Below are 13367 nucleotides of genomic sequence, written 5' to 3' on the forward strand. Positions count from 1 at the left end.
CCCAGCCTGGGAAAGACTATTTTTCATATCCCCCAAATGATTAGTGAATAGTTATGGAGTAATTAAAACAGAGAGATTTTTAAACAGAGTAATCCAAAGCATGAATCTCCAGAAATTTAAGGAAACATTTTTTTTTCTTTCCTCTGTTACGCATTTTATATGTAGTCTTTCAACCTGGTCTGTAATACTTTTCTTTCTAAAACCAGCAAGGGTCAAAATAGGATAACACTGGGGTTAAAAATGGTTATGAGCTGCCATGTGGGTATTGAGAACTGTACTCAGGTCCTCTACAAGAGCAGTACATGATTTTGATGGCCATGTCTCTCTGCCCTGTATTTCAGTGTATTTCCAGATGGCTCCTCTGAGAAGTTGCAGACACAGGGTGGCTCTGAGAAACCATCTTTGTTAGTGTGTTTTACTCTCACATTTCTGTAACTTGCCATCCTTATCCCTCCCAAACTTCTTCCAGTCTCTCCCAACCCTAGGAGCACCACTGATAATTTTTTTCTGAATATCAGAGTGCATTGGGTAGTGGTGGCCTTTAATTCCAGCACTCAAGAGGCAGAGGCAGAGGCAGGTGGATCTCTGTGACTCCAGGCCAAGCTGGTTTACAAAGAGTTCCAGGACAGCTAGAGTTGTTACACAGAGAAACCCTGTTTCAAATAATGAAAAAGAAAACAGACAGAACACAGTTTAAGCTTCAGCCATCTTGCCCTTCTGTTCTTTCCTTACACTGTGTGCTGCTCATTGTGTGTTAATATACTTGTGTGTTTTTCTCACTTCTATTCACTCAAAATACATTGTGTCTGAATATATTTGTGTGGGGTTTCTTGCCCTTCTGTTCCCTTTCAGTACATTGTGTGTTGATACATTAGTGGGGTTCTTTTACCCTGTTAATCTGTTGCCACTCAATTAAAATTACTGAACATTCAAAGGGAAGAGAAATTGAAATTTCCCTACACCAAAAGTGATGGTTTAAAAGAAAATGGTCCCCAAAAGGAGTGGTACTACTGGGAGGTGTGGCTTTGTTGGAGTAGGTATGGCCTTATTGGAGCAATATGTCACCATGGAAGCAGGCTTTGAGGTCTTATATATGGTCAAGCCATGCCCAATATCTTGGACCATTTCCTGTTGCCTCTAAGTAAAGATGTAGGACACTGGGCTACTTCTCCAGTACCATGATAATTGTGGACTAAATCTCTGAAACTGTAAACCAGCCCCATTTAAGTGTTTTCCTTTATAAGAAAGAGTTGCCATGGTCATGGTGTCTCTTGACAGCAATAGAAACCGTGACTGAGACACCAGGAAACAAATGCCACATTACTATTAATAATTCATAAAATTTTGTTTTCATTGCAGCAATTACAGGAAGAATTAAATAAAAATCTATTTGATAGCCTAATTGACTTTCTGCAAAAGTCCCATTCTGATTTCCAGAAAAATTCAGGAAACTGGGGCTGTCAAATGAAACTCAGAGAAATTCCAACTGCTGCTCTTATTCTTGGTATGTATGTATCTGTTTATTCATGCATGCCTGTGCATATTTTTTAAATTGGTTTTGTTATGAGAATATTGGAAAATATTTTGTTCTGATGAGACTTACAAATTAAAACAACTATGATTTGACTTCATACATTGTAAATCAATAAAGGCTTATTATATATTCAGATACATGTACATTAAAAGAACTGCATTTGTTTTTTCTTATTTATGTGTGCTTTTAGAATAATGAAACTTGAATTCAGTAGTCAAACACCTTTAGATCTTACATTTTTGTAGCTTTTTTAAATAAATCATATCTTCATCAAAATTCATCTAATTATTTTATTTCTTGCACTTGATATCTCAATTTTAGATTCTCTTATATTAATATTGATTACATAGAGAAAGATTTGGGAAAATTGTATATAAATTATTTCTAGCTTATAGGTTATAATTTTTAAAAATGTTCATCAATATCTAATTTATAGTAAATATTTATGTTTCTTGATAATACAAAAATATCTGATATATTAACAGCACTTTTCAGTTTTTTATACTTCTTTTAATTGAAAATATTTTTTTCAAGAAAACCCATAAAACCACAAAATTAAAAACCATAACATATACACAAAAGACCAATAAGACCAAACACAGCACTGTGAGACAAGAAGTCTGCAGAAATACCACTGAGTTCATTTAGTAGTCACCATCTACTACTAGGTTTGAGGCCTGCCCTTAAGTGTAGTTAATATCCCCGGTGAGACTCTGTTGGAGAAAACTTAATTTTCCCTTTGCACATAGTTTCTTGGTCAGAGATGGCAGTTCATGTTCACTTCCATCTTTCAGCACTGGGATCCTGTCTGGCTTGAACCTGTGCAAGCCTTGTGTATACTACCACAGTCTCTGTGAGTTTAGATGTGTGTCAGTATTGTATCATGAAGACATTGTTTCCTTGGTGTCATCCATCCTTTCTGGCTCCGAAAATCTTTCTGCCTTCTCTTCTGCGTAGTTCCCCTGAGGGAAATATTTTGATGAAGATGTCTCATTTAGTACCAAGTATTCTAAAACCTCTCGTTCTCTGCACATTGTCCAATTGTGGGTCTGGGTCTCTAATAGTTCCCATCTGCTGCCAGAGGAAGCTTCTCTGATGATGAGTGAGCAAGGCACTGATCCATGGGTATAGCAAAATCTCATTAGGAGTTACTTAATTGCTGTGTTTCCTTGGCAAAACAATATTTTGTTTTTCCCTAGGCCCATGGCCTATCTATTTTCAGGTTCTTGGCCACTGAAGCAGTGTCAGGCACAGGCTCCATCTCATAAAGTGGGCCTTAAATCCCATCAGATAGTGGCTGATTAATCTTGCATCTGTGCTCCTATTGCAGCAGCACTTCATGTAGGTGGGTGACCATTGTAAGATTGCTGGGTTTGCAGTTTGTCCTTTCTCCTCTGGGAGCATGCAGAGTACCTTCCAGTACCATGAACACTAGTCAGGAGGGGTGAAGGCTCTAGTTTGCAACAGCTTGACTTCTCCATGTTCATTGAGAACATGTAGTGTATAAGTGTTATATTCAGCAGTAAGGCCTTATTGTCAGTTTGTGTAGAGCAACCAATGGCCTTGGCTTCAGCCTGAGTTGTTTGGGAGTTTCTATCTTAGTTACTGTTCTACTTCGTGAAAAAGCACTGCAACCAAAGCAGCTTATGAAAGAAAGCATTTAATTGGGGGCTTGCTTGCAGTTTTGTAGGGTTATAATACATGACCATCATGGCAGAGCATAGCGTCAGGCAGGCATGATGATTGATGGAGCAGAAACTGAGAGCTTATATTCTGATCCAAGGAGGAGCCAGAGCAAGAGAGACTGGGTCTGGTGTGGGAATTTTTACAATAGCAAAGCAAAACCCCAGTAACACACCCACTCCAACAAGGCCAAGCCTCTAAATCCTTCCTAAACAGTCCACCTGGGAATGAAACATTGAAACACAGTTTCCATGGTGTCTCTTTGGCTAGTGACTCACATAGATTTAACTTTTTCGTGGCACTAGAGTTTCATTTGGTGGCAAAAGACTAGTTAAGCCTTTGTCTCCCCCACTGTTTGGTGATCCACTTAGATTTCTTTCATATATGTATATATTTTAAGAAGATTCTATAATAGTAGGTTTCCATATGACCCCTCAATTGGCACTTGATGTTAGTTGTCCTTCCCCTATTCTTTTCCTTTTCCCTCCCCGTTTAATCTTCTCTCTCCAGTCATTCCCATGTTTTTTCATAAAACTATTTTACCACCCCTTCCTTGGAGATCCTTCCCCCCCCCCCAGCTCCTCTATGCCTAACCTAGCATGCCTGTTGAAGACTTAAGAGCTTAAGATCCACATGTAAGAGGATACATGCAATATTATGTTCGGGTAACCTCACTCAAGATGATTTTTTTATAGCTTTATTCATTTTCCTCTTAAGTTCATAATTTTTTTAAACAGCTGAATAATGTTCCATTGTATAAATGTACCATATTTTCTTTATCTATTTATCCACTGATGGGTGTCTAGATTGTTTCTAGTTTCTGGCTATAATTATGAGTAGATATGCCCAAGAGTGGTGTAGCTGCATCATGAGGTACATCTATTTCTAGCTTTCAGAGGAAGCAACACACTGATTCCATAGTGGCTGTAAGAGCTTGCACTCCTACCAGCAATGGATCACTGTTACCCATACTGCATATCCTCATAAGCATGAGCTGTCATTGTTTTATTGATCTTGTTCATTCTCACAGGTTTATGATGAAATTTTTTTTTTTTTTTTTTTTTTTTTTTTTTTTTTTTTTGAGGCAGAGAGTTTCTCTGTGTAGGTCTGTAGACCAGGCTGGCCTTGAACTCAGAGATCTACCTGCCTCTGCCTCCTGAGCATTGGGATTAATATGCCACCACCACCCAGCTAAGGTGAAAAATCAAAAGAATTTTGATTTTCATTTTGTCAGTTTAGATCTTCCCTCTCCATCTTTTTATTCATTCGGATGTTTATAAATCTTACTCATTTTCTTAATGAACCAACTCTTCATTCCATTGATTCTTCATATTTTTGTTTGTTTCAATTTTATTAATTTCAGCCCTGAGTTTGACTATTTCTTATCATCCACTCTTTTTTGGGTGTTATTTATTTGTTCTTTTTATTCTAGAGCTTTATGGTATGCTATTCAGTTGCTAATATGAGTTCTCTCCAGTTTTTTTTTTTTATTTTAATTTAGGCATTTAGTACTATGAACTTGCCACTTAGAACTGCCTTTACTTTGTCCCATAAGTTTGGGTATATTAGTCTATTAATCTGTATATTTTTATTGAGGAATTAAGACCATTAATGTTGAGAATTAACCACTGATTAGTGCTTATTAATTCTTGTTATGCTGTAAGTTTCCATCCTCTTGATTTACTGGTCTGGGATTATTTATTATTTATTTATGATTCCTTGTGTCTTCATGGATACGTTTAAGCTCTACAGATTGGTAGATAGACTACTTGAATTTGGTTTTATCATGGAATATTTTTCTTTCTCTGTCAGTTGTGGTAAGTTTGGCAGGTATTATAGTCTAGACTGATATCTGTGGTCTCTCAGAGTCTGGAGAACTTCCAGTTATTCTTTTCTGGCTTTTAGATTCTGAATTGAGCAGTTAGATATTATTCTAATGGGACTGCCTCTATGTGTTACTTCGGTCTTTTTTTTTTTTTTTTTTTTTTTTGGTTTTTTGAGGCAGGTTTCTCTGTGGCTTTGGAGACTGTCCTGGAACTAGCTCTTGTCAACCAGGCTGGTCTTGAAATCACAGAGATCCACCTGCCTCTGCCTCCCGAGTGCTGGGATTAAAGGCGTGCGCCACCAACACCCAGCCCCTGTTACTTCGTTCTTTTCCCTTGCAGCTTTTAATATTCTTTCCTTGTTCTTTAGAACATTTAGTGCTTTGATTATTATTTGTTGTGGGGAATTTCTTTTTGGTCTTATCTATTTAGTGTTCTGTATGCTTCTTGTACCTTGATAGGCCCTCCTTTAGGTTGGAGAAATTCTCTTTCTTTTTTTCTCCTGTGGCTTTGGAGGCTATAACAGAGCCAATCCATAGTCTGTATAGTTAAGATATCTTTATTCATATAAGCACCAGCCAATTGCAAGCCAGACTGTGCCAGGGGCAGCGAGGCTCTAGGCCAGAGAGAGGAGCTCCCATGTGCTTGCAGCCCCTTAAAACCCTATCCCGAGTCATCCTGACCTCACCTTGACCACACCCTGGCAGGCGTGGTCAGGCGCACCTGTAGCCAGCCCTTAGGAGGCATGGTAATGGTGTCTCCCTACAAGAGGCTGTCCTGGAACTAGCTCTTGTAGACCAGGCTGGTCTTGAACTCACAGAGATCCACCTGCCTCTGCCTCCCGAGTTCTGGGATTAAAGGCATGCCACCAACACCCAGCTGGGGAAATTCTCTTTTATGATTTTGTTGATAATATTTTCCATGCCTTTCACCTGAATTTCTTCTCCTTCTTTTATCCCTGTTATTGGTAATTTGTTCTTTTCATAGTGTCTCAAGTTTCCTGAGTGTTTTGTACCTGGATTTTAAAAAATATAACATTTTCTTTGAGGATCAGTTTCTTCTACCTTGTCTTTAATGTCTGTGATTCTCTCTTCCATGTCTTCTACTGTCTCTGAGGCCTTTGTTTGAATTCCAGAATTTTTCCTTTCCAGTTTTATTTCAGGTTCAGTTTTCTTTGGTGATCCTATTTATTAAATTCTAAATTCATTTTGTGAATTGTTTTTTATTATTTAATGGTACTGCTTGTGTTTTCACAGACTTTGTTATGTGATTTTATTCATATCCTCTTTAAGGTTCTTGAACATACCCATAACTGCTGGTTTGAGGTCCTTCTTATGCTTCAGCTATATTATCTTTCTCAGTGCCTACTACAATAGAGGTTTACTGGGTTCTCTTGCCTGTTAATGCTGGTTGGTAGGCATCTGGAGTTAGAATGATTGAAGTGCTTCTAGGTGTTGATATCTGAACTTTTCTTTGTTGGTGAATGTTCCGTTCCTTGAATTCTCTTGCCCTCTCTGGATCTTAGTGTGTGGTGTCTTTGGGTTGCCTGGTAGACAGTGTTTCTTGAGGTCTGTGAGAGGAATAGGGATGGACAAGGAGAAAAGGCTGAGAGTTGCTTCAGAAAAGAGCTATAAAGGAGCCTTTCCACGTCAAGAGGGAAGGTTCCTAGGGAGTTGGAGGTGTGTGAGAAAAGGGGCCCCTGCAAGAAGGTGGCAGGAAGACTAAGAATAATCTGAAAAGGTAGAGCTAGGGTGACCCTGGGTCTGTACAGAGTTGGAGTCTTCAACAAATGGATTTGAGGTAGGTGGATGGGCACCTGCAAACTGGTGGTAACAGGGCTGAGGGTCAGAATAGAGAGGTTGTCATAGAAGACAAGGAGGATGTGTGAATATGTACCTGAGTCTCTTCCAGGTGTGGCCACTGGGGGTCCCAGGTAGATATTGTTTCTAGGTATCAGGGGCTTACACAGAGGAATGAGGATAAGCTAAAAGGGAGGACTGAAGTGTCCACAGGAAGGATAAAAGCTGAGTCCAAACTAAAGATTCAATATAATTCTCAGGAAATGGAGGTAGGGTGGAATTAAGGGTACCTGGAGGCAGGCAGCTACACAGGGCTGAAAGTGAGACTGGAGAGGTCTTAATAGAGGACCTGATGGATAGGGAACATCGCCTATCTGAGTCCAGGTCCAGTAGGACCCCTGGGAATCTCAGGTAGAATGCATTTCTTTCTAGATATTGGTGGCTAACTCAGAAGAAGGGGGATGGGCTAGAAGAAAGAGCAAAGAGGGTCCATGGAGGGAGGAAACTGATTTGCACCAAGGCTTTGCAGAGTCCCTAAGGAATGGAGGTAGTAGGTGAAAAGAGGTATATGCAAGTAGGCTGCTACAGGTCTGGGGGTGACACTGGAGAGGTTGTAACAGAGGTCAGTAAGGAGAGTCTTTTTCAGTTTGTGTTAATTATGAAAGCTCCACCAATAGCTTAGGCTTGTTTTTAGCTAGCTCTCATAACTAAATTAGCTCATTTCTATTCATCTATATGTTGCCACATAGCTCATGGATTTTACTTCTCTTCCTGCATGTTTTGATCCTCTTTTGTCCCACCAGTGACTCTACCTTTTTCCCAGTGTTCTCTCTGCCCTGAAAATTCTGCCTAGCCATTGGCCATTCAGCTTTTTATTAAACCAATCTGAGTTACACATATTCACAGTGTACAAAAAGATTATCCCATAACATTCCCCCTTTTTGTCTAAAGAAAAAGGAAAGGTTTAACTCTAGCATAGAAAATTGTATACAATAAGAATAATTATCGGGGGAGGGAGCTAGGAGAATGAGAAGGGAAGAAGAGGAGGGATGCAGAGGACATGAGGGAGCAGAAAGGTTGAGTCAGGGGAAGAATAGAAGATAATAAGAATGGAGATACCATAATAGAGGGAGACATTTTTGATTTACAGAGAAATCAGGCACTAGGGAAATGTCTGGAGATCTACAAGGATGACACCAGCTAACAATCTAAGCAACAGAGGAGAGGCTACCTTAAATGCCCTCCCCTGATAATGAGATTGATGACTGACTTATATGCCACCTGATAGCCCTCATCCAGCAGCTGCTGGAAGTAGAAGCAGACACCCACAACTAATCACTGAACTGAACTGGAATCCAGTTGCAGAGAAGAATGAGTGATGGGCAAAGGGGTCCAGACCAAGCTGGTGAAACCCACAGAAACAGCTAACCTGAACGTGGGGGAGCTCTTGGTCCCCAGATTGATAGCTGAGATACCAGCATGGGACTGATCCAGACCCCAGGAACATGAGTTTCAGTGAGGAAACCTCGGAAATCTACGGGACCTCCTGAATTACTATTCAGTACTTATCCCTAGCATAGGTGTGGAACTTGGGAGCCCAATCCACATAGATGGATACTCTCTGAGCCAAGACACACGGGGAGTGGGCCTAGGCCCTATCCCAAAGTATTGGATAGACTCTTATGACCCCTTATGGAAGGCCTCACCCTCCCTGGGGAGCAGAAAGGATATGTGGTAGGTAGGGTGTTAGTTGGGGGGTGGTGGTAGGAGAGGAGGGGAGGGAATGGGAACTGGGATTGACATGTAAAACAATCTTGTTTCTAATTCAGATTTTAAAAAATGAAAATAAAGAACAATTATAAGATATTGTCAAAATGAAAAGGAAAGGTATTAACTTAAACAAATAAAACTATAAAATAAGAACAGTTATCAAGTAAGAATTACATTCACAATGTCCAGTCCGTTTGGAGAATTTAGAGAAAGTACTCCATTTTCTATCCTCTCTTGATGAGTCCAAAGTTTCATACCTAATTTATCTTCTATAACTAAGGAAAACTATAACTATCTAGTTTTCAATTCCATCTAAGACCCAGAAAGATATAATATTACCTGAGTAAACAGGAATACGTACAGTTCAAGACACGTCCAAAATTAAGAAATGACAGAGACATCTGGCTGCCTGGACAGTTACCACAAGTTTCCTCTACAACATTGGGGAATTGTCTTTGACTTACAGGTCTAGAATATCTGACAGACTTTTCTGTGATGCAGGAATTTTGATGGACTGTCCTACATTGTTTTGGCAAAGTTCAGCATCATGCAGAATGTCTGGCAGACCTTTCTATGAAGCAGGAATTCTGAAGGACTGGCCTGTCTTATCTTGGCAAAGTTCCAGCCTTTTTCCTTTGTGTCTTTCGTGTTCAGTTTATACACCATACTGTCAGAAGTCAAATTAAAAGCAGTGTCTTTGCTCAAATGGCTTGTTTTGCCACATTGAAACAAACTCCATATGGAGTTTCTTCGATGCCCATCATTTTCTCAGAAGTAAATTAGTGCTGCCAGGAGCAGGTTTATCTCATTGTCATGAAAGTTCAATGTTAACAAAACATTTTAAATGCCATATTCTGTAGGCCTTTGAAGTGCTTGAAGACGATCTATCATCTATCTATCTATCTATCTATCTATCTATCTATCTATCTATCTAAAATATATCTCTGATTGACCTTGAAAACATACCTAGCATGACTACAAGTTTGATTGTTTTAGGTGACTAATTATCTGCATTTCCTTTTTTATTTAAAAAATTTTTTTTCATTTTACATACCAACCCCACTTCATTTCTTTGTTATCCTAAATTTGTAATAATAACTTTCAAGAACTAGAAATTTACATTACATTGTTAAATGAGCTGCACAGATACAATACCTTAAACAAGGATAGAAATGTATGTACAGTATGTTCTAACAAAAATAACCTTAAAAGTAGACTCAACAATCCACCCTTTTCTCTTATCATTTTTATACTATATTCCCTCTTTATCTCTTCAGAAAGAGATTCCTGAATCTAATCTCCTTTGTTTTGTTTTGTTTTTTCTTACTATGACCAATAACAATCTGTAACCAATCTTTGAGGGACCCTGAGAAAATTAGGATAATGGCCAAGTCATGGGAGATCTAGCTGTTGTCTAGTCTCAGTGTGATGAGAAAATGTAGGACTTAATTGAGTAAGCTATGAGGCTGGACAATTTAAGCCAGCAACCTTGAAGCTGTTTTGGCTGTAGAACTCTGAGGAAATTGCAACAGCGGCATTCTGAGAGGCTACATCACTGGACCACTTTTTTTCATTGGTCTCTGGGTCCCTTCTTCTGAAAACACTTTCACAGGTACCATACGTATCTCCATTAACAAAAGTAGGGACTGTGTGTTGCACAAAAGCTAACCAAAGATGATATTTTGTTTTATGTTTGAGGAGGTAATATATATGTCATCTGTTTTATAGGATTTTTTTTTTTTTTTAGGTTTATTTCTTTATGTTTGTAACTAGGATATTCAGGGGTTCTTCCCCTGAATCCAAGCTCTATCAATCTTAATGAATCCACAGCTTTTTGTTTCCTGTAGAAACCAAAGCATAACCTCTTCCCCATAGCAATACATTTTTTGAATTCCATTTTAACGTTAAGGCATTCTGAAAGTTTCTAGGCTGGTTTATTTCAGCAGTTGCTTTCACAATCCCATGTTTTCCAACAGCTTTTTTTTTTGCTTTTCAGTAATCAAAAATTTCAAAGACAACACAATAATATACAGGATCCAGACTCCATGTGTTCTTTCCCATCTCTATGTGGTATATTCTTTTACTCTTTAGTATTTTAAGACAGGGTTTCTCTGTCTAACAGTCCTGGCTGTCCTGGAACTCGCTTTGTAGACCAGGCTGACCTTTAACTGACCTTGAACCGAAATCCAACTGCATCTGCCTCCCAAATTCTGGGATTTAAAGGCATGTGCCACCATTGCCTGGCCCATACTTTCATTTTTAACTATCTGAATAATATTACATTGTGTGTATGAACCACATTGTCATTCATTCATCATTAATAGACAATTAGATTCCTTTTGTTTCCTTGCTGTTTTGAGTACAGCAACAGTAAATATGGATGAACTGGTTTCTCTCTATGGAGTTCTCTGGGAATATTACTGGATCATGTGTGTGATAAATCTATTTCTAGCCTTTTGGGAACCCTCCAATGCTGATTTCCATTGTGCCTCTGTTTGTACTTCCAACAAAGCATTACTGTTTCTCTTTCCCACATTCATTTGTATTTTGGATGTTAGTCATCCCTGCTAGGGTTAAGATTAAATTTCACAGTAGTTTTAATTTGCATTTCTCCAATGACTAAGGATGTTGAGCATTTAAAAAAAAATACTTCTTGGCCACTCATATTTGTTTTGAAAACTCTGTAGTTAGTTCTGTTCTCCAGTTTTTATTTTGGGTTGTTTGTTTTGGTGCTTAGTTTTAGTTCTTTGTATATCTTAGTTGCTAACAACTGTTAAATGTATAGCTGATGAAGATTTTTTGTTTCTGTTCTGTAGGCTGCTTCTTCACTGGAATGATGGTGTTGGTCGTTCCTGTATACAAGCCTTTTAGTATCATGAGGTCCAATTTCTTAGATGGTGGTCTTAGTACCTGTGGTACGAGGGTCCTCTTCAGAACGTCCTTTCTGTGCCTTTAAGTGTACTCTCCTATCAGATTCAGGGTATCAGGTCTGTACTGAGGTCCTTGAGCCATCTGGAGTTGACTTTTGTGTAGTATAAAAGATAAGGCTCTAGTTCACTATCAAAAGGTTGTTTTTGGTAGGATAGTTATTTTCACAGTATTATTCCTGTCAGTCTATCAACACAGGAGGTCTTTCCATCTTTTAGTATCTTCTTCAATTTCTTCAGTATCCTAAGATATTCATTGTATAAGTCTTACTTTCTTGGTTAAATTAATACTAACATTGTTATTTATTTTGAAGCTACATTGAATGTAATTGTTTCTTTCTCAGTATGATTGTTAAGGAAGGGTACTGATTTTTGTGTGTAATCTGCTACTTTGATGAATGTGCTTATCAGCTGTTGGAACTTCCTGGTGAGGTCCTAAGGGTCTTATATTTTGACTTTTTCCTTTCCTATCTATATCCCCTTTATCACCTTCACTTGTCATTTGCTCTAAGACTTCAAGCACTACATTAAATAGGTACAGAGAGAGTAAACATCTTTCTCTTATTCCTGATTTGCTTTGCTTTGAGTTTTTCTCCTCTTAGCATCATGTTGGATATGGATTTGTTGTCTATTACATTTATTATCTCAAGATATAACTTCTATATCACCAGTCTCTCCAGGACTTTTTGTTTTGTTTTGTTTTTGTTTTCTGAGACAGGGTTTCTCTGTATTGTTTTGGAGCTTGTCCTTCTTCATGACTTTTATCAAGAAGGGATGTTGGATTTTTGCCAGAGGCTTTATCTGCATTGAATGAGATGCTTATATGGTTTGTCTTTGAGTCTGATTATGTAGTGTGTTACATTTACTTACGTACATATGTTGAACCATCCCTGTGTTTCTGGGATGAAGTTTATTTGATTTTGCTGTATGATCTTTTTGATGTGTTCTCGAGTTTGGGTTTAAAGTATTTTATTGAAAATTTTTGTGGCTATGTTCATGGGGGAGAGTTTACCATCTGGTTTGAAAACCCCTTGCAGTTATGAATGGGGAACCCTAACCCTATGATTGCCCACCACTATTGAATGATTTCTTTCAGTATTGGCAGGTTATAGTAGTTGAAGGTGATGGAAGACTCGTAATTATAAAAATGTCCTGATAAGTTGGGAGAATTTACTCTTGTTCTGCTTCTTGTCAACAGGAAAATAGAAATTACATTTTACAAAGTTACAGTCTGAAATACTGTTAAAGGTCTAGAAGCATGGTTCGGTAGTTCAGAGAACTTGCTACTCTTTTAAAAGGCAAAAATTTGGAACCTAGTATACTTGTTGGGCAGCTCACAGCTGCCTGTAAATCCAGCTCAAGGGTATCTGACTCCTCCTTGTTTTAGTACAATTGTACTCAGATGTGCCAGCTCTAATCTGTACCCTCACGCTCATCAAATGGACACATAATTAGGACTAAATATGTTTTAAAGTGGTAACAAATAAAAAACATTAAAAGTAGAGAAATGTGCACAGCAGTTATTTTCTATGAAATAATCATTTCTTCAACATTGTTTATTATCTTGTTGAAATAAGGTCTTGTGTTTTAGAGAACATAATGTTAAATTGATTTTATGGAGTCAGAGAAAGATAAGCCATTGTTTAACTGAATTCTCCAGTTTGTTTAGAGATGCATTATTTGTATCATAGACTTCGGTGCGTGCTAGGAACACTATACCTCTGAAGGCCCTGAGTGCACACTCTATTCTTGGTTCTCTCTCTCTCTCTCTCTCTCTCTCTCTCTCTCTCTCTCTCTCTCTCTCTCTCTCTCTGTCTCTGTCTCTCCTTAA

At 38.4% G+C, this 13367-nt stretch overlaps 1 protein-coding gene across 8 annotated transcripts in view; it reads left to right on the plus strand.

Annotated features, from left to right (window-relative positions):
• Orc3 (origin recognition complex subunit 3) overlaps positions 1 to 13367 on the plus strand; it is a 62679-nt gene that overhangs the window by 10681 nt on the left and 38631 nt on the right. For 5 of the 8 annotated variants that reach the window (XM_027403401.2, XM_027403402.2, XM_027403404.2 and 2 more), the window contains one exon: positions 1360 to 1504. The exons of the other annotated variants lie outside the window; for them this stretch is intronic. In XM_027403401.2, the coding sequence (XP_027259202.1) occupies positions 1360 to 1504 (145 nt within the window). The remainder of the gene's footprint in view (positions 1 to 1359; positions 1505 to 13367) is intronic. 8 annotated transcript variants of the gene reach the window in all.

This window comes from Cricetulus griseus, chromosome 2 (assembly GCF_003668045.3).
Source record: "Cricetulus griseus strain 17A/GY chromosome 2, alternate assembly CriGri-PICRH-1.0, whole genome shotgun sequence".
Taxonomy (NCBI): Eukaryota; Metazoa; Chordata; class Mammalia; order Rodentia; family Cricetidae; genus Cricetulus; species Cricetulus griseus.